A 22,077-nucleotide genomic window follows, 5' to 3' on the forward strand; every position below is an offset into this window, starting at 1 on the left:
TTAAGCAACGTTATTCGCCGCTTGAACGTATCCACCATTTTTTCAAAGCTGCTGGCCAGCTTTACCCTCCACAGTGCTGATGACGTCATCGACTGTTAGAAGGCATTGATTGCGTAAGTGTTTGTATGAGTTGTTTATTGTCCGTTAGGTTCTTAATTCACTTCCTGAAGTGTGGAATTGTGTAAATTGGTGTACTTATGATTTTTTGGACATACTTAGGAAATTAATATTTTCGGTCATATAATGACTTTTCCGCCCATCAGTAAAGTCCAAAACTTCATTAAATACACTTTTTACACAATTTCACACTTCAGGAAGTGCGTTTTAGGTGAGTTTATATAGTACTATTTTTGGGTAAACAATTATAATACAGTACCGTTCCTAAATACACTAACAACTTAGATGTTAGGCCAATTAATGTTCAAATGGCAAAGATATTCAAAACAAATATTCAATAATCTAAGCAAGCCTCCAGGCCCTCCTTGCTTACTTTTAGGAAGGAAAAACAACTTCACAATGATAAATGTTGATTAATTTAATTGCCTTTTATGAGTTTTACAATAAAATTGCAAGATCTGACAAAGTCATAATTAATTCATAATATTGCGTAAACCCTATAGTTTTCTAAAATTATTACCTACTTATTCTTACAATGTTACCGGTACAAGGAAAAACTTATCATTCAGTCTCATGTCAATTAAATAACTTAGGCCTACAAGCCCGATTCAAAAGACAAATGCAACTTAATGCTTGATAATAACACTGAATAATATTGAAATATTTGAGACTAAAAAATATAATAAATATATAACCTAACTTTAAAATACTTCCGATTGAACTGACGTTTGGTCTAAAAGATGTCTGTGAAAGGGGAGTCTACTGTACACAGTAGCCTTCGTTGCGAATGTTGATTACATATTAGGAACTCTATATTTTATTGATTGACCTTACTTAACAACACATATTATTTAGCTTCCAGGAACAGGAGGTCGGTGCTGGCTGAGAATGAAGAGGATGTTGGAGCAAATAATAAATTAACTTGTATATTAGAACATAAAAACATTAAAATTATTTTACTCAAATTTATAACTAATTTCAATTCCTAACTTATACCTTGTTCAACAAGTTAAGTGGTAAAAGTAATTTTATTAAAAATTACCTAAACAATATTTATTTATCAATTCCAACTTGATCGAATTACTTGTTCAATGTACACTTCAAAGTCCCATAGAGAAAGTTTTGCGAAGCTCACAACAGGCGATACACGACACTGCGCTTAATAGGCCAAACAACAGGTTAGCCTACTTACTTAAAGTGGTTCCTCTGCTCAGCAAAGTTTCTCAGGGGCATCGATTAAATGTTTTAATTGACCATGGAAAGCGCAAGTAGATTTTTATAATATTGTGGAATCTGGTTTTGATGTACAACATTTTGATGTTTCGTGTTGGTTACGTCTGTGACAATGGTTTGAATATTCAAAACTGGATTTGGTTAAACACTTTTATAGCCCAATAATGACAAGTGGTTGAATGGTAACCTTTGGATTATTCAAAATTTATTAGACTACGACTGAATGTTGTAGTATTTAGAAACTGCAGGGATAGATAATTCTCATCGTTACGTTCGAGTTGGCGATGGAGGGACTGAGGATGAGGTTGGTCTGATTGTTGAGGGGTTGGTTTCGAGGTATGAAACGATCCCCAGAAGCTGATAATTTAAGTTAACTCTGGGACATAATTCAAGTGTATGTGGATTCTGGTGGAGAGAACTATCTAGGTCGTTAGATTGTTTGTGGTGGTCCTCGAGAGGTTCGGGGAACAGACTATGTTGGCGTGCTTCCACGCTTTGGGGAAATAAAAGCTGAGGAGGACGGAGGCTGTGAGTTAGGAGACGAGAACCGGAGAAGCCTTCTTGAGGAGAAAGTTGATAATTCTGCAAGAGCCTGCAGAAGTCCTTTTGAGGAAACGCTGTTTCCGGTTAACCTTGGTAGGTGATGAGGATATTCAGTGGAACGAAAGGGGACAAAGATCAAGGCTGGGATTCACTACCAACAATGCATTCCCCTCCACTTCCAACAATGCATCCCCACTCTACCGGATAGCGCCTCCTCCCCCTATTATCACCTGAGTGGAGTGTGTCAGTACTGGCAAGTTACCCCCTTCTTTATCACTCTCACTAGGTCAAGGTAATTTTACTTGAGGTCACAACATGAACATCATGATAGTAGGCCTAGATAGATACCATACAAAACTATTGTTTGCTTTACGTTCTCTGCTAGAGAACAGACAGTGGCAGTGACAGTGCTACAGCAATAAGTTACTTTCACCTGAAATAATATTTCACAAATGAGTCTTTTCACACGACGCGCGGCGGCACCTGAATTGCCGCCGGACTCACCTGCGCCGGACAACTCGTAGAAGATAGAACAATCCAAAACAATGCAACACAATCTCAGAATCTATGGCAGACACATTATAATTTTTTCACAATCTACTCGTACGATATTTGAAGTAAATAAATAATTCAGTATTCCATCAGTTTGCAAATTACAGAACTGCGGTTTTGTTGTGTCAACAGTGTCATTGTTTTTGTTGATTATGTTGCACCAAAGAAACTAGAGTTTTATCTTATAATCCGATGTTGTTGAATGGGACTATGACGATTTACAAACAAAAATAGATTACTCTATTAGGGCCTGTCAAAATATAGCTTGATTATAGTGAGTCATAGTATGAGCGTGGCTTCGTTTCATGAATGAGTCTGTGGTCATTGGTATTACGCATGGCACTGACTGAAGACCGCTGCCATAAGAAACATATTTTATAAATTAATCTGAAACTCAATTCAACCAACTATTTAATTCTATGTCAGGTGGAAGAATTTGTACAGTCCTGAACGCAATGAAAGCCCTTTCAAAGATGGTTTCATATAATAGTTCTTAAAGGGATCTGTTCTTTCCTCTTGTTATTTTACGCGTTCACCACTGATCTTCCATATACAAGGTTCAGGAAGTGTCTGAATGCAGACAGCGGTTTAATTTAACTTCATTATTATCATTCGAGATGGGGACGCAACCTAGGTGCGTATTTTAACACAAACATAAGTGAAGGATGAGTGTAGAATGGTTTGAGATCATCTGTGTATCTTTGTTTCTGTCTAAGATCAGCTGTTTCGTCAGTCAAGATGAAGCTTTGAAGGATTGAAGCCCAATGATCAGGAACAGCTGGGTCCAGTTCCGAACCATCAAAAAGCTACTGACATTTTCAGGATCGACCCAGCGATCTTTTGATTGTTAGGCGATCACTTTAGCCACTCAGCTACTAAGCCTTCAATATTCATTCTACATCTCTAGTCTCAAAATGATAGTAATACGAGATTGTGTACATAAACAATGAAAGATAATATATTACCATAATCAGCTGATGTCCACTGAGCGGTCCTAACTGTAACACGGGAGGGGGGCGTGTATGGTGTATGACATTACTGTAAGTGTGTAGGATCTTTTTAATCACTTTAAATGTTTGGTTGATACTCCCCTTCTTAGGGTTAGCAAGCTTACTCTGTTTAGACCTTCTAAAAGGGTTGCCTCTTACTTTTTAAGACTAGACAGGCGAAGAATTAAGAGTGTAACTGATAACTGGCCATGGGCGATTCAGGAAACATTTACAACGGATGGACTTGTTTGATGGTGAACCGATCAGAGCACTGCGGTAGGTCAGACGAGACAGCCGATCACCTACTCTCTGCTCTTTGATTGTGAAAAGGTCTCCGATGCTACAAAGATAACTCTTGGCAATGTGGTAAGAGGTAGATGCCTTCCCGAGGAGGAAATAATTTGAAGCATCATCATCATTGACAGGCTTTCATCGGATTCCTGAACTTGTAGGGTCTATCAATAAAACAACTGTCTGGGGTGTGCAATAGTTCAACTTTTCGGATGAAGTGCTTTATGGTCTCGGCCTGTCCCTGTTAGATAAGATAAGATAATATGCGTATTCTTGTCCTCCCTGTAATCTCTGGAACTAAGCCAAATGAAGTATTATAATACAGTATATATTCTTTTGAATGATGTTTGGTAACCCAAGTGGTCCTTGCTTTAAAATCCGAAGCATTATTAATTCCCAGTTGAGATGAGGGTACAACTGGACGTGTATTCGAACCAAATACGAGTGAATAAGGACGAGTGAATCATAGACTAACCAGACCGAGTTGACTTCTCATCCTCATCTCATTATACAATCTGAAGCTCGTTTTTCATGTAGTACATGTTGGTGACACTAAGCGCTAGCGTCAACCAAATTTTGTTTTTATAATTTAGGGGTTGATTTTATGATTTGTGCTTAACTTTTATGTTAAGTATATGACAAGGGAACGAGCCATTTTTTATGATTAGATAGTTTTAATTGGTTAAGCGAGGTTTTAAACAACTGGAATAAACAATAAACAAAAACACGATTCTAGCTGCACCGGACAGAACTAACACTGATAATGTCTTCAGATGATCATAAGGATAACTAATCAAATAATGGGTCATGTTTAATTTTAATAGATGGTCGAATGGAGTTTTGACAGAGATACCTCAACTTTGTTACTGACTAAGATCAGCTGTTTCGTTAGACAGGATCAGTTATTTAATGATCACGGATAGCTGGGTCCAGTTCCGAACCATTAAAAGCTACTGACTTGTTCAGTATCGATCCGGCAACCTTTTCATTGTTAGGCGAGCATTAATTATAACCACTCAGCTATACCGCAGTTGATGCCCGATACCCTGTACTTTTGAATATACAGGGTCAGGCAGTGAGAGCACCCCGATTTTCTTTCGTTGTCACATTATAAGTAAAGCAACAATGAATGAACAGCTGTGCTTATAACATCATTCAAACTATGCCATTCAGTAAACATTGTGTTTACACTGAGATTTTGATGTAGGAACCTATTTTTTAAATAGTGATTCTTGTGCAAAAACGCAGAGATTGATCGGACCACATTCCATACTTGGTCAATATGGCGCTGTTCCAGATTGGAAAACAATAGGGAACTGGGTAAAATTATTTAGGATAAGAGTTTAAACCATAAAAAATAATCGGTGGGTGCCACAAAACTCTTTGTACACCAGCAAATGTTGAAAGAGTGTGAGTCGCAGTAACTCAAAGTCCAAAGAGGTTTGCCGGGAAGCTTTCGTTATTGGAAGCTTTACATTGGCTATTTGCTTTCATTGTGAATTCTCCCTGTAAGCTACTTGAAATTTAAGGTTTTTCAAAATTGCCCTAGAGATTTTCTTGAATTGTCCAAGAAACTAAAGTGATTCCCGAAGAAATGTTGGAAGGGGTATTCAATGGCATTTTCAAGTGACTGTCAAGGAATGTCAAGTGGGACAAGGACGTCACTTGAAGGATTTTGTTCTCAAGAAATGGAAAAATTACTTTGTTAAGTTAAAATGGCAAAAGATAAGCTGTGTTTTGATGTGCTATTTATATGTATAGGGTGAATAGTATTGAACTTTTACTATTTATAAATTGGAGCGTTTTCAATGCCTCACCCTGTATAAAACTAGGTGTACCAGTTGTCTGCTTGCAATACTGAGTGGAACTAGCATATTAATCCAATACTTTTCTCAAGTCAATGCTACATCTGTTTCTCGTAAATGACATACTTGCAGTATCAAATGTCAATGATATATTTTTCACATAAATGGAATGTCTATTTGAAGTATCCAAAGTCAATAAGTCTGGTTCACGTAAATGAATTGTCTACGGTTGGTAGGCAATGTTGGCAATCCATTGTCTACGGTAGGCAATAAATGAGACCTACGGTTGGTATCTTTGGTTCACATAAATGGAATGCCTATTTGCAGTATCCAAAGCCAACGGTATATTTTGTTCACATAAATGGAATGGCTATTTGCAGTATCTAAAGTCAATGTTGCATTAGCCTAATTCCGGCAACCCTAATTGATTATTCTAAGCTAGATTATTCTAGCTGATTATTCTGAGCTAAGAAGCTGTGATGTATATGACATATCATCTTTCCTTTTAAAAGCCTTAATTGAATCTGTAGCTGTACCTTTAGCTTTATGTATTAATACCAGTCTAAATGAGGGGATTTTCCCATCCAAACTCAAAATATCTAAAGTTGTGCCTGTTTACAAAAAAGGTAACAGGAGTGATCCAGGAGCGTACCGGCCGATTTCTCTGGTCCCTGTTATTTCAAAAGTCTTTGAAACTGTAATAAAAAATCAAATAAGTAATTTTTTTGAACAACATAACCTTTTTACTGACTGTCAGTATGGTTTCAGGCCTGGTAGATCTACGATCGATGCAGTCGAAGTGTTCATAAGTCACGTACTTGCTGGCTTTGAAAGCGGAAATCCCACAGGCGCAGTCCTCTGTGATTTGTCAAAAGCCTTTGACTGTGTCGATCGTAATATTCTTTTGCACAAATTGGATATTTAGGGAATCATTGGCAATCAAAATTCTTTGTTGAAATCATACCTCAGTGATCGGCTCCAAAAAGTTTCGTCAAACAACTCATTTTCTAACGTAACTGAGGTTAAGTACGGGGTACCACAGGGATCGGTACTGGGCCCTTTACTGTTCCTAATAGCCATAAACGATCTTTCCTCAAATGTTGAATGTAAATCCATCTTATTTGCTGATGATGTAACCTTTCTCACAAAAAATGTAGTACTACTTACTGAAATCCCAGTGGCTGCTAATAATATTCTTAATCAGGCAAATGAGTGGTACAAAGCCAATATTTTGCTAATGAATAGGGAAAAACTCAAACTGCTGTTATACTTTGACAAGTACTGGTAATTTAGAAAATGAATTCTCTCAGTGTGTTAAGCTCCTGGGTATGCACATAGATTCGAAACTTACATGGCATGAGCATGTCAAACACCTATGTAAATCGTTACACCGAATAATATGTTTAGTTAGAAAGTTAAAAGTCTGTATATCCCCTGATTGCTTAAGAATGGTTTATTTCTCTCTTTTTCAAAGTAGAATTGCCTATGGGTTGATGTTTTGGGGAAATTCTAGCTCCATAAGTAGTGTGTTAGTAGCCCAGAAGAAGATGTTGAGAATCATCACTAACTCCGACACAAATACACACTGCAAACCTACTTTTCACAGGACAAAATTCAAACTGTAATCAACTTGTACATTTTTGCATGTCTCTTACATACCAAAAAGCACCTAAACACTCTCATTCTCCACAGGCACGTACACAACCATGGTACACGAGGTCAAAACAAAATCTGCAGACCCTACACAAGACTGACCAAGGTTCTCACGTCCTTCGAAGCTACAGGTACCTTTTCAATTGATGCTTGCCTTTTTCAGCTCAGCATGTTAGTTTAGGTAGTGAATGTGATCTATGCATGTTTGATAGTAAGGCCCTTCTACAGCCTTAAAGAATACTTGGAAGCAGACTTTAGCTTCATCAATTTTGCATGATGTTTTTAGTTTTTTTTTTTTTTTAAATAGCCACTCTTATTTAATTTTGTAGAATGAACACTTATTTTTTATGTTTGCTTTAGTGTAGCATGTTTTACTATTGTACTTATGACTGTCTTGTGCATTTCAAGCGTCCATGACAAGATCGATTGCATGTAATTTTGCCTAAAGATCAATAAATGTCTTATGTCTTACCGTATGTCATTTAAATTAAATCAACTATATTAATCAAAATTTGATTGTTCTTCCTTTTTTCTGTATTTGTAACTAGCTGTTTGCCCGTTCTACGTACGGGAATCTTGTAGTAAATTGAAACCTTATATTCAGAACAGGAGTTAGTTTGCATATTTAGTGTGCATTTTTCCAGATATGCTGGCAAAACTATTACTGTATAGGAATACATATAAACCTTCGCAAATACAATATCTGACAGTTTCGAAGCCAAAACGAATGCTTCGCAATTAAATGTCACCCGATCGTGTTAGTCCTGGTTAAAAGTAGTTAAAATACCCACCTCAACCTCACTACTGCACACTTAATATACTACTTTGCTTTTGAAAAAGAGGTTGGCGGCCTCTTTTAACCTTGCATTTGTAATAGGAATTGCTGTATAGATCTATGAGTCATAGCCCTAAGGTAGGCATGTAATTGAAAGTTACTTTTGACACTGGTTAAAAGTAGTTAACATACTACCTCAACCTGACTACTGCACACTTTACTTTACTACTTTACTTTTAAAAAAGAGGTTGGCGGCCTCTTTTAACCTTGCATTTGCCCGTCCACGGGCCCGAAGTCCGCGACGCTACCGACTGAGCCACCGACTCACTAATTCACTTTATTCGGGTTGAAATTTTCATTAACAAAGGTCATTAACAGGATTCACGAAACACTGAGAAATAAGGACATTAATGCGTTACCAACAGACATACACACACAAATACAAAATTGAATTAGGGGATTTGCTACGCTTTTAACCAAAGCAAATTACAAACAAAATAATTATTTGAAAGTTTTGATAGTGTCATCAAATATTATTATAATCGTCTTCAGGCCTAAACAAACTGTAAAATTGGTGTGTAAATCCGTTGGCAAATATATAAATAAGTAAGGAAATACACAGTCCACAAAACATTGATACGATATCAACGCCAAGCTTTAAAAAATTATGATGGTTTGCTGAAAAAAATCAGTCACTAATGTTTTATCATTTTCATAGCATAAACTAATATTTTGGAGTCCAGACAGGAAATAAGGAGAAATAAGGTGCAGCACTAACGATAACTATCTATAGTTGTAAATAGTGATGTGTTTGTACGTAAGAATGATTCTTAATGCTATTGTACCACCGGTTCTAAGGAAAAGTAGCAGTACCAAAAACCAACGTTTACATTTAAGAAAAGAACTGTAGTAGGCTACTTACAACCAATTCAAACTGTCCTTCTAATCAAACTGTATATAGCTGTTATAGGTGTTAATCCGTTGGTAAATAAATAAATACACAGGCCACAAAACATGTAACATGTAACGTTAACAATGTAAAGCTTTAAAAACTCACTATGGTTTGCTAAAAAAAAAACTTTCACTTGATGGGGTGCAGTACCGAAGTTATTAATCTCCCTTGGTTTTAATTTTCTTTTTCAGTTTTCGAAAATCAAAGTTATTTCCCATTAATAGCATTATTTGTAAGCAACTTTTAATGTTAACATATTAATGACAGTTTGAAGAAACCACCTTTATCCAAACAAAAGGTTTCTTATTCAAAAGATCTCTAAACGATAATCGGTACATATATCTAGCAAATATTCGGAGGAAATGTGACAAAAAACGCACAAATCTCGGGTTTTGGACGATTGAAGTTTTACTTCTTAAGTAGGAAAAGTGCCGATATCGTTGTCGAAATGTAAGTAGGTCTACTGTACGGTAAGTAGAAACCAAAGTGACACATTGGAAAAGCGAGTTTAGCTACATCTGTAAGTTAAACCTCTGTTACGATCACAGCGAAATCAGAAAGATCTTCCAAGATCGCAGCAACATCCACGATCACCCACTGCAGTTGTGATTTTTTACTTTGCACTTTACACAACTTTCCTTGAAGCGCCGTCAATGAGTGTAAACCTTTTTTGTAAGCTATTGGTGACGATGATTAAAAAAATGTAAGTTTCCCAGCACTAATACAACACTGATTCGCAGTATTTTCCCCGGTTATCAAAACTTAAGAACAATCGTTGCACTTGTGATTAATTAAACCGGTTAAGTAAGGCACAAAACGTTTTTAATCTCACTTGGTTTGGATGTGCTAACAAAGCTTGATCGGAAATGGTTGCGGTATTTGTAAACAACTTTTAATGTAAACATATCAGTGACAGCTAGAAGTGAGAACTAATCCTAACAGCTGATCGTTATTTCATAAGAGTAATAGTAAACATTGGGATAAAATTTGACAAAAATCTAACAAAATTGGGTTTTTGATAGTTTGTTATTTAGTTTTCAAAGAAGCGAGGCCATGTTTTTATAGCCAAAGACACTCTCACCATTCCAGTAAATACAGAAAAATGATTAGAACCTTGATCGGTACTCTAATTTTCTAGGAGTAGGCCGCGTAAAATGACATTTTGGCGTTACATACGGAACCACAGAATGGACAAACAGACAGAAATTGAAATAAGACTCGTTTCGGCTTTCTTAGGCTATGAAACGTAAAAATAACCAAAAACTGCATGATTCTAAGCAATGTACAGACAAAACTGTAATTTTATTTATATAGATGTGCTAGGTGCTAGTTTGAGGTCCATGTTAAATTTCTAAACATTTTAAACTCATATAGAGAAAAAAAAAACTTTAGTCTGATTCGTAACATTTCAGATGTATACCTTCCCATATTTGGTTACTATGACTGTGCTAAATTTCATGCAGATCTCCCCCGTTCAGGAGGAGTATTTGTAAACCAAAAGCAGTAAGAGCTTCGCTCAGCTACGTGTACAATACAGTTGTCTGCTTGCAATATTGAGCGGAGCTAGCATATTAATCCAATTTCTCATAAATGAGATACTTGCAGTATCCAACGTCAATGGTATCTTTGGTTCACATTAATGGAATTCCTATTTGTAGTAGGCCTATCTATTCAAAGTCTGCATTAATGGTACGTCTAGTTCACATAAATGTAAATTCTACTTGCAGTATCCAAAGTCAATGGTCCATTTGGTTCACATAAATGAGATGTCTACTGTATTTGCAGTAGGTCAATCCAAAGTCAATGGTAGGCTTACTTCTTGGTAGGTTCACAAATGGAATGTCTACTTGCAGTATCCAAGCTCAATGGTACAGTTGGTTCACGTAAATGAATTATCTACTTGCAGTATCCTAAGTCAATAGTTGATTTGATTTACATAAATGGAGTGCCTATTTGTAGTATCCAAAGTCAAAGGTACGTCTGGTTCACGTCAATGGAATGTATACTTGCAGTATCCAAACTCAATGGTATCTTTGGTTCACATTAATGGAATTCCTATTTGCAGTACTTATCCAAAGTCTGCATAATGTACGCAGTGGCGGTTTATCAAGAACTTGTAAAGAAGGGGGCTAGGGCTACCGGGGGCAATAAAGTAGGGGGGTCCGGAGGCTGAAAGATTTGGAATTTTCAGAAGGAGTATTTGTAAAACAACAGCATGGTTGTAGTATAAGAGCTTTTCTCGCTTCGCTCCGCTTAGTAATATACTGTGATGCTGGGTGTTATATACTCAATGTCTGAACTGAGCTCAGAGCCACGGCCGCCTTTAACTCCCAGAGCGTGTTCACGTCACTGTCAGCTTGTTTAATTGATTATTGTGCCAATCATAAGTTTTTTATCTGATGAAAATCAAGTCTTTAACCAGCTCTAGTAAAAAAATACAATACCAGATAAATTAAGTTTATATAAAAGGTTTCAAAGCCTACTTATTTTTGCATCAAATTAAACTCGTATTTTCGGATGAGATGTGTGGCAGTTTCATCAAAGCTTAAAAAGAAGTTAATTTAAAGTTGCTATATTTATCTTGTCGATTCGTAGAAAGACTCACATGTACTGTACGATATAGGGTGTTTTGATGCTATCGAAGCAAAAGCCTGAGTTTAGTAACAAGACCAGTGTTTGGGCCGGTGCCTTACAAAATGAAAATACACTACGATTTAGGAAACGCCACGGTGTTTTTAGATGAGCCCCGCATCTAATGTACAAGATGAAAATATAAATGTAATTTTTTAGTTCGTTCACTACCTAACTGTATAAAGGTTTACTTACGTTAAAGTTTTAAACATAAATTTGGATCCATGACAATGAAACAGATAATTAAATTATAAAAAAAACACGACAATTATTTTGGGATAAGAAGAAATAAGGGCAGTGTCGAATATGAAAAGAAATTTCGTCATGGTGGAGATTTATTTTTTAAACAACCTATAACAAACTGAAACGCCTGGTAATGAAACCTATAAGGTTTGATCTGGCATTAACTTCGCAGAACTAACTCAAAATAAGGGACTTGTAAGAATTCAGTGTTGTGATGTGGAACCAATATCGATACATATTGAGTTTGATAGAAGCATTGACTTTACATAACGCATAACGCTTTTATATAGGCTAACGCAATCTATTGACTAGATCTGTCAAAGATGAAGAACTCAAGTATACATAGTGTAGGCCTAAATTGATATGTTTGATCTATTATGTAAGTAAAAAATTGAAATACAACTAGTGATGTAGTTTTTAAAAACATTCGCGCAACTAAAAATTAATAACCATCACTATCAATAGGTTTCGATCATTAATAATTGGTAATTAGCCTACTATTACTTTTTTTCTAAGCAGGAAAAATCTCAAAATGTCTCAAACGGCACAGTACCAACATTTCTATCGGTTATCGTTAGGCCTTCTATTCCGATATTGTATTTTCCCAATTTGTTAATAAATTACATACATTTGGTGCGGGCCATAATAAAGTTGAAAATATGTGGATTCAGATTAAAGAAAAAGCAGAATACTTAGTTAACGTGTAGTTGGCGTCTATAGAAAATAAGCCATATAACGTAGCTAGGTCCGTAGGATCTTTAGTAGAAGAAGTCTTTACAGAAAGTTTTCACAGACATGTACTTTTTGTTTTATACAACTTCAGATGGGGTCTAAAACAACGGGGGTTTGAATTATTACATAGCTGCTAAAAGCTATAGGGCATTGGCGGAATTTGAATCTGGGCCTACAGAAAAGAAGCCCTGCGCCATGCGCTCGCTCTAACTAAACCGGCCTCCTCCTTTTTGGCGTTTCAATAGGGCTCTTCGTTGTCAATAGGGGGCTCGAATCCACGAATCTACCGAATATACTGGTCCAAATATTGGCTAAAATAACCAATTGCTCTGCTATCAAGAGAATGAATCACTTCCATCAGTGGAAAATATTTACATACAGAGTCTTAGGTCCATATCAAAAATCAATATCAGAATAATTTGTAGTGTTGACCGAAACTAATGGAATGGGGATTGTCGGCTTTACATTACATTATTACCAGTTAATTCCAACCCTACTTCATTTAGTAATGATACTAATAATAAATGCCACGAGAATAAGAGTAGACCTAACGAATATTCGAAAATCCCTCTTCATTTTGGTTAATTTCTCATAGAGGGAAAATCTATTAGGCATACCCACGAATAATAGAAAGGTATTTTCCTAGTATTCGTGGGCCTACCGTAGGTCTCATGGTAATACAGTACCTGGGCCCGGGACGGATTTACTTTTTAGTTTTGAGGTCCCAAGTAGCCAAAACATGTTCCAATTCATAAATTTATTTATAGTGTCTGTTAGCACGATAACTCGAGGAAAATGATCCGATTTTGATGAAATTAGGTGTAAACGTGTAAACCTACTTTTATTCGAATGAATTCGCGAACCAGCGTGATCGGACGATGGGAACGGGAGTTTATGGGGGGTGAAAATGGGTTATTCCCATTTCTGACCCTAAAAACATAAAACTTTGCAATTTTTTTCTAAACCACTTTGCAGAACTTATGTTATATACAAATAATTATAGTAAATAATGTATATGTTATATACAAATAATTTAGTTTATTGAAGTGTTGTCATTCGCTTGATGGTAAAAAAATTCCAAAAACTGTACATTTAAAATGACAATGTTATTATTACGGAGAAAGAGCAAACTGTTATAGTTTACTTGTTTATTTTGATAAAATTTGGAAAATGTATTTATTTCATACTATACTAGTAAAAAGCACCCTAGTACCTTCCATGCAGCTGCAAATTATACATTTTTAAGGCGATTCAGATATGTTAGTAAAATATGGTAAAATCCAATCAGGCAAATGGAAATAGTCCGTCGTTGCTTAGTCTGCAGGTTTGCTTTTGCTGCGGCTGGGGTATATTCCTTACACCACACCCTGAAGCTAGGTGAGGTCTCTAATCACTAGAAACATTTAATATGTATCCAATTTTACCAAAATTGTCGTAGTTGATGTGAGCCACCGACGGATTGTGCTGATCTAAATTACTGATCTCTGTTCAATACACTACCTATCTTTTTTACCAATTTAAACTAATGGAATTACTTATTGTGAGCTATAGAAACTGACAAGACCCGTCAACTTGGCCAGTAACAAACATTAAGGTACAAAATACAGTTTTAGCTACTAGCGCATTCTGTGACTGGCACACACAACTACGTTATTTTTTTACAGACAAATTGCTACAGCTGGTACAATTTACAGCTGGGATGGGACGTCTACTTCTGTATACATGAATCCAATCTATATATTAATTTGAAACTGTTTTTCTTTGTCATAGCTATTTTGAGAGAACGGCTGGGGGTAGAAACTCGGTAGGGGTGTCTAAAGAAAGGTCTTGGTCTGTAGATGAGCCATCAAAAGAGAAACGTGGTAAATTCCCTATGGGCTCTGCCCCAGTGGCCTTTAAAGTTCCATCCCATGTTATTCTTATGGAGAAAAACGGGGTTTTGTCACAGCTAATTTGAGAGAACGGCTGGGTGTAGAAACTTGGTAGGGGTGTCTAAAGAATGGTATTGGTCTGTAGGTGAGCCCTCAAAAGAGAAACGAGATAAATTTCCTTGGGACTCTGCCCCAGAGGCCTTTAAAGTTCACTCAGCAATTTTGTTTACATTACGACCATATGGATAATGCTATGTACACTACTTTAAATGAACCAGCTGTTAATATTAAACTTGTATTCAAAGGTCTACTGAAACTGTCAAATTAAATGTTTACATTATTAGTTATGATTTTAAATTGATTCTCCACTGCATGGCAAGTTTTTTATAGTTTCAACAAAATGATGAATTTATGATACGTTTTAAATGTTGTTATCAAAGATATATGCTTTATTGCTCTTAGAAAATTTTAAATTATGAAATAAGTGTGACATATCAATTTTAAAGGAACATAATTATTCCTTATCGGGTTAGCTAATATATATTGTAAGGTTGGCACGTGCCTTTTTCTGCCTACTTTCAATTACCATTCATTTTTGAATTCAAGAAAGAACACTAGAAATTCATTTATTGGTATAAAAGTTTTCGACAATCGGGTAAAAAATTGTGTCATAGATGAGTACGTTGAGGATGAGAGCTGTGTTCAAGTTTTGGAATAGACTAACTACGGAGTATGTTTCATCTATGGTTTTTGTAAAGTATGTGAACTAATGTCAATTCAGGTATTTAAAAGAATGTGTACAGGGTTTTTACTTTGCTGTACACATGTAACAACGCATCTAAACCTCACTACATACAAAACATTCGGAAACACAACAGTGTCATCACATCTAATCGCATTTGCATAATTTGTTACCAAGGCTGGACTAGGTTATGGATTTGGTTCCGCAAATGTTCAAGATTTGTGATCAAATTTCCTACAATTATGGTTCATTCCATCCACGAAATACGTGCACAGCTTTATGTTATAGATCTGGCCAAGGCGAAACTATCCCATAAGTTAATGAATTATCAAGTAAGAACAGGATGATTAAATACATGGGTCGATGTGGCAAGAGAAGGAATTAAAATTGCTTAGATCGAAGTAAGAATCTTACTGCTTTCTAGAGAATCAGATATTTTTATCAAATACAAAAAAAACTGATTTAATATGCTGATAAAATTCTGTATTTTTTATGACCAAAGATGAAGATTTACTTATAAATCCGGATACAATCTGAATGATTTTCCTAAAGCAGATTGAATTAGTTGTTAGTAATAAATATTGACTCTTTCCGTAACATGATAGATTAATTATATGAACTCATTCTCCCATATAGTGAAAGTGGCTTTGGTATGAAACAAACTCATGAACAAACAATTATAAGACTCCTAAAAAACCTTTTGGGCAACCTAAAGCCGATAAAAAGGTAGGAAATATTGTGTTAAACGAATTCATCAATCACGTTTTTTAGGGAACACAATTATGTTTATCCTCCCTTCATTTAACTAAGATTTTAATGACTTCACTCTATCCATCGCAGTTAGCTGAATTTACATAAAACCTCAAGATTAACCGTCGATTTCGACGGGGCTCTACTAGTAGTCAATGATTTAAACACAACGACGGTGAAATAAATTAAAATTAGTTTCAGTCGATCTGTTTAAAATAATGGTGAATTTTTGTATTATTTAGGTAGATGGTTTGTCAAGTCTTTTAACGAAATATCCCGCTGAAGACTAATGTACCGAGCTGAAACTTTCCTCGACGTTTCAAAAGGTTCCACTACACCCACGCTCGCGGTAAAGACGCGCTGTTTATGGCTCAACAATGCGTTTGTAACTTACTTGGTTTGTCTTTATTTCCATACTCTACCGTTAGCTTTAAAAATCTGTTCATTAACGGTGAACCCTCTCGCTGATTTTGGGTATCATATCACTGTGAGTTTACTATTGTATTGTTTGAATATGATTGAAATAACTCAATTTTCTTCCTTCTTGGTTTGAGAGAAGCATTGTTTCCCCTTTATTAATTCAAGTATTGAAATACAAACTATGTCATGCAAAACATTGTCTTGCAATTTTTTACTATACCGGTAATTAAAAGTTAGTTATGATTAACCAAAACTATATTACTTTTAACTAAAACAGGGGTAACGTTTTCGATACAAGTTATTATGTTTTAAAGGAAGTATGTGTAACTTTATTCAGCCTTTTTACAAAAGTCCATGCAGAATATCTTGGATTAGAACCTCGGAAACAAAGATGTAAGGTAAAAAAATAATTTTAACAATTTTTCCTAAACAGATTTTTTTAGGCCTAAATTTTAAGTTCTGGCCTGGCGACTGGGTAAGTTACTTATAATTCAATTTCCTATACCAATTGTTAACAACACACTTACCAACCGTCAATAACGATTTTTCTCACCACAAATCCGCCAGAAGTCCTCAGTCACGTTGCTCGCCAGGCGACTGCTAAACTTGCGACACATTGGGGGATATAGTGGAAAAAATATATAATTTAAACTTGAAACTCACATATTCGCTGCCATGTTGTACCACGGAGTCTTCTAACACAAGTCACTAGTAAACAGCAACATTCACGTAAAACACTGCAAGATCACAATGTTCACGACAAGTCGACTCGAAGTCACTTCAACATCTGACTGTACATAACCACGGCAAGCTGGTCACATTATAGCTACACGTGAGTGCGCAGGACTGCCAACCTTAGCAGCTCACGTGTCATCTTTCCCTACTTTTCCCTTTTCTCCCTTTCACTTATCTGTCCGTTTCCTTTGTTTCCATGGTGATTCTTCCGATTTTCTTTTCCTTGCATCTTCTGAGGAGGAGCGTATGTGAATGCGTTAAGAGTTAATTTGCATTGTGACGCACGGAGAGCATTGGTATTTCAGTACCGAAATAAAATTCTATATTTGTATTGTAGTTGCGTATGTACTTTTGACATCTTTTGGCGTCGGTGTTACAGAACAAAAATCAACTTGTGGCAGGTCACGTGTTAAGGATTTTGTTGAAATGTAGTATGATAGAAAAATTATGATCTATTTCTATTGTAATACGAAGCAAGCACAAATTAAAAACTAAGCCGACTACGAATGTTTATGTATTTGTTTGAATGCATAATTCATTAGCCTGAACATTGTTAAAGTTTATAAAACTATCTTTAGGACATCCTGGCAACATTCTCTTTTATCATTCCCTTTTCAAAATCCGCGGGCCAAAGGATGAAGGAAAACTAAAGACGATATTGTACAACTTACTGGATTCTTGACGTGTCAAATTCGTTAGCAAGCTCATTGACTTTGTATACTGGTAATAGTAGAATACAGTATCTTATTCTATGGTCAATTCTGTAGTGTAGAATGCTAAAGGTATTGAGTATAGAAAAAGATAAAAATAAACCGAATGTTTTGGTCTTGAAAATGTTCATCGATGATTCCATAATGTATTCATTTGCATGAATAATTTATTACTGTTTGCCGTTACAAAGGCTAATTCAGTAGATAGGCCTACACAATACCCCGCCTGAATTTAATTAAGCAGAAAAACACGTTTTTCGCAAACTATTAGGTCGATGTGTTGAAGAAATCGAAATATACATATATATCAGATTCATTTTACTAGTTAAGTTTTAACATGGAACGTGTCTGTATCTTTATAATTTAGACAAACGTTTCTGTATCGTTTGCATGCCATACACACTTTAAAGGATTCCGTCCGTATCGCACTCGAGTCTCGAATGATTCAATCGATATGTCGAACCATCAATGTTCAGTAACAATGGCAGTGCTGCCAACTACAGAAATGCTGGGAAACAGATAAATTCCCCGCGTGCGATGGTGTCCGAATTATTTACAAACAGTAAACTTGGACTACGGTATGTATGTAGTTAGTTTGTGTTTTACGAATTTTCTCTGTAAAACAAAAGTAGTTTCCTAATTTGTCAATATACAGATTATTATTACACGACCTGAAACCTGTGTTAACAAAAATGTCTTCTTAAATTCTGCATATTTCTAAAATAATCTAAGAAAGTTAAAAATGTTCAGCGTATACAATTCATTACGGGATATAGGATACTACACTATTGTAGTAACTAATACCATTGCCTATACACAGAATAGAGTTCCATGTAATGTAAAAATTTGAAGGAAAAAAACGTGGTGCAATCTGTTGAGATGGTCTACCAAGTAATGAAAATATTCTGTGTTAAGTGATTAATCAATCAGCTGTTTGCTATGATACTGAATTGGTTTTAATTCATACAAGCTGCTATACCTGCTTTGCAACGGGAAGAAAATGTGACCTAGAGAGCTATTAAAGTAATCCTGATGTGTGTTTTAAAATACGGCAACTTTATGATTTAGTTTGAAAATATAAACTGATTTAAAAGTGTTAACCTGCTTACTTTCAAACCCCTACTTTTTATGTTAATAGATCCAAAAGAATATGACAACATACCTTAGTGTAGCAATAACATAAATTGCTTCATATTGATGCTTCACGAATGACATGTTTTACCATAATTCTTCAACTTTAGTCAAGCCTCTTTACATTTAGCTTACTATATAAATTACAAAATGAAACTTTGCGCAATTCTATACAAAACGTATACAAACTTTCTTTAAAACCAAACATAACCCTCCTAAATCTACATAAAGCTTCACAAACATCTTTTTCGAGTAAATAAACAAACACCATTCATTGTACTGACCAGCTGTTTTATTAAATAAATTAAATTAAATCATATAAACTTAGGAAGCATGGCAGGCGTAGCCCTTTGGAAATACACTAGTAAACCCTGGTGAGATGGGCCTGAACTTCATCTATTTTTTTACTTCAAACTTTTATATCACATGGGAAGTATATTCTGTGTATACTCAATCTATAATAGCTATTTGTGTATTAAGAGTGCAATGACTGTTTGTGCTGGTAATAGGCCTACACCCAAGATTTTTCCTACCACCATTATCAACTAACAACAAAACTTAGATAACGTTTTAAATGTATATAAAATTTAATATAGTTTACGTTTACTTTTTTAAGGTTATGTAATTTGTTTACGGGTTAACTAACGTACCGGATCCGCGGCTGTGATTAGTGTAGAAACGACAACTGTGAAATCAGCTGATTTATAGCGAGCGATAATGATCCATTCCCGCTCTAGAGGGACAATGAGCTATTTTGTGTGCTGTTTACAGGTATGGCAATGTGATCATTTCCGTGCAGTGGCAGGAAAAATATTTAGTGCATACAAATATTTTGGATTTCAAACACGTTTTTATGTACGTCAATGGGAAGGGGGAGGTGGCCGCAACGTGCCCTCCTCAACCTCAACACGTGTGCGCCTATTACTACTTCGGCACTTGCATAACCGAGTCTTTATTCCTGCTTGGCTCTTCACAGTTTGATGCTAAATTACTTTGACTTGTCCCGTGATTCTTGAATGGTTGTGTAAGTGAAAATGTCTCAAACACGATTCCCAAGATTGTTACGTAGTAACTTCGTTAATGATGAAAATCTGACATGAAATAAGTCTTTTGTAAAAATATCAAATAGTTACCATAGAAGAGAATTGTGTAAGATATAACATAATAGCTTGTGGTAGTTTTGGAGTTCCAAATTTAAGAGAGAAAATCAGTCTTTTAGCTAATGCTTAGTGAAATATCTATTACTTATTTAATACGCAAGCAGGATTTTTGTGACAATTACTCCTCCGAAACTACTGAACCGATTGACATGTTTTTGGTGTCATTGTAAAGAGCGTAACGTGAAGTTGTGCAGGAAACTTTCTTTTTAGGTAAATAATTAGAGAGTGAGGCCCTGGGGCCCTTTAAAGTTTCGTATTTATCCACAAGATTAACATGAGAAACAAAATTTGTTATGAAACTCCAGCTGTTGTCAGAAATTAAAAGTGAAATATTTATTTATGGTATCCATGGTAACAAAGAACAAACCCACAAAATTTAAAAATGTAAACAATCAGAACTAACTGTCAAATTAATTTTGATTTCAAAATTCCACACAGCTGGTCCAAATATATTAAATACTGCATGATTATTAGAACAGGAACTGTATGGATCATAAACATAAATAAAATATGCCACTCGCCCGAATGTAAACATTTAACATTGATTAAATGGAACTACTGTCAAACTATATGTTAATGTCATTAGTATGGGATTCTTTCAGTTACGTCATTTGTTGACCGAGTCTGTCCAATATTTTTTAGCTGCTATTTTACATTTACAACAATATTTTACAGGAAATAATTGCTAGATAAACTCATGGATATAAGTAATAATTCAGATTCTACAATCATTGCTGTTGTTATTAAAACTGTGCATCCGCAGCAAACCAATATTTCCATTTACCTGGCTTAATTTCTACAAACATATTCCCTGAAAATGGTCATTGTTTCCTACATAAATAACAATAAGTTAATTTTAATATGAGTACCTAGGTTTGCTGCTACAGGGAAGGTAGGTGTGTTTTTGTTGAAATGTGGACAGCTTAGTATGATTGTTATTGGTTTGCAAATCCTAATTGCTCGAATTCGAGCAACATGTACTCTAGTAAATATTTAATACGCTACATGGAAACATTGTTTCCAATTAGGCTTTTTACTTTCTCCCCTATCCAGAAAAATATTGTGTTCATAAAACATTTTAAGTTTGAGTCAATGTCAGATCAATATATCCTGATTGAGTTTAGCTTCACAACAGTAACAGTGCCCTATGCTGCGAGAATATATTTTACCTACTGATTTTACATATAGGTAAATTTTTCAAATAAATACACTTTAAAGTACTCTAAGATTGATTTAGCAAATATGAATTGTATAGTAACTATACTTTTTTTTCTTAAACGGAGACTTTTCTTTTTATTGAGAAACGCTTTGACCAAAACCCGGACGATAAGTTCCATAAACACCAACTACGTACACCAAAAACCTTTTCTGACATTACATTTTATGGAAAATACACCTAAGCCATTTTATTGAAGGTCCCAGGGAACACGCTCTTACCGTAGGTCTCATGATAAGAACTAGACCCGGGGCCACTTAATATTTTCGTGTTGATGTCCCTAAAGGGCAAAACACAGTCTATTAAAATTCATATAATATATATCCGTTAGCACGATAACTCGAGTAAAAATCATCCAATTTTGATCAAAATTAATTTATTTATTTTATACCAAACAATTAATATTTTAATAAAAACTCACTAATCCAATGTCGTTGTAATTGGGAATAGATCTAACATCTTTAAGGAAATATTTCGTTTCAGTGAAAATCCAATCAGTTATTGGAAATTATTTTAGTCTGCAGGTTTGCTGTGCGGGGGATAAATAGCTCGAATTCATAGTATTGCTTTTATCATAGTTCAATTTTCATTTTAATTAGTTTGCGAACTGGAAAACTGAATTGACGGCCAAAGAGAGTAGATATATATATGACGACAGAAGAAATCAAATGCATATACAGCCCCCACATACCTGATAGCTCACTCCAGATAACACTAGCAGGTCACATGTTCCACCATTATTTTACACTTACTTGGTATTGCGAATTGATGTAATTTTACATTTTCTATTAAATGTAAAACTTGTTATCATACTGCTAGATTCGCA

General features: G+C 35.4%; 1 protein-coding gene across 5 annotated transcripts in view; it reads right to left on the reverse strand.

Moving 5' to 3' along the window:
- Window positions 1-17,119, reverse strand: part of LOC128993494 (period circadian protein) — a 59,675-nt gene extending 42,556 nt beyond the window's left edge. For all 5 annotated transcript variants that reach the window (XM_054417443.1, XM_054417440.1, XM_054417438.1 and 2 more), the window contains exon 1: window positions 16,963-17,119. In XM_054417443.1, the coding sequence (XP_054273418.1) occupies window positions 16,963-16,976 (14 nt within the window). In that variant the 5' untranslated portion in view covers window positions 16,977-17,119. The remainder of the gene's footprint in view (window positions 1-16,962) is intronic.
- Window positions 17,120-22,077: the final 4,958 nt, after the last annotated feature.

This window comes from Macrosteles quadrilineatus, unplaced genomic scaffold (assembly GCF_028750875.1).
Source record: "Macrosteles quadrilineatus isolate MER2022 unplaced genomic scaffold, UCM_ALF_1.0 Scaffold_4__1_contigs__length_99947679, whole genome shotgun sequence".
NCBI lineage: Eukaryota > Metazoa > Arthropoda > Insecta > Hemiptera > Cicadellidae > Macrosteles > Macrosteles quadrilineatus.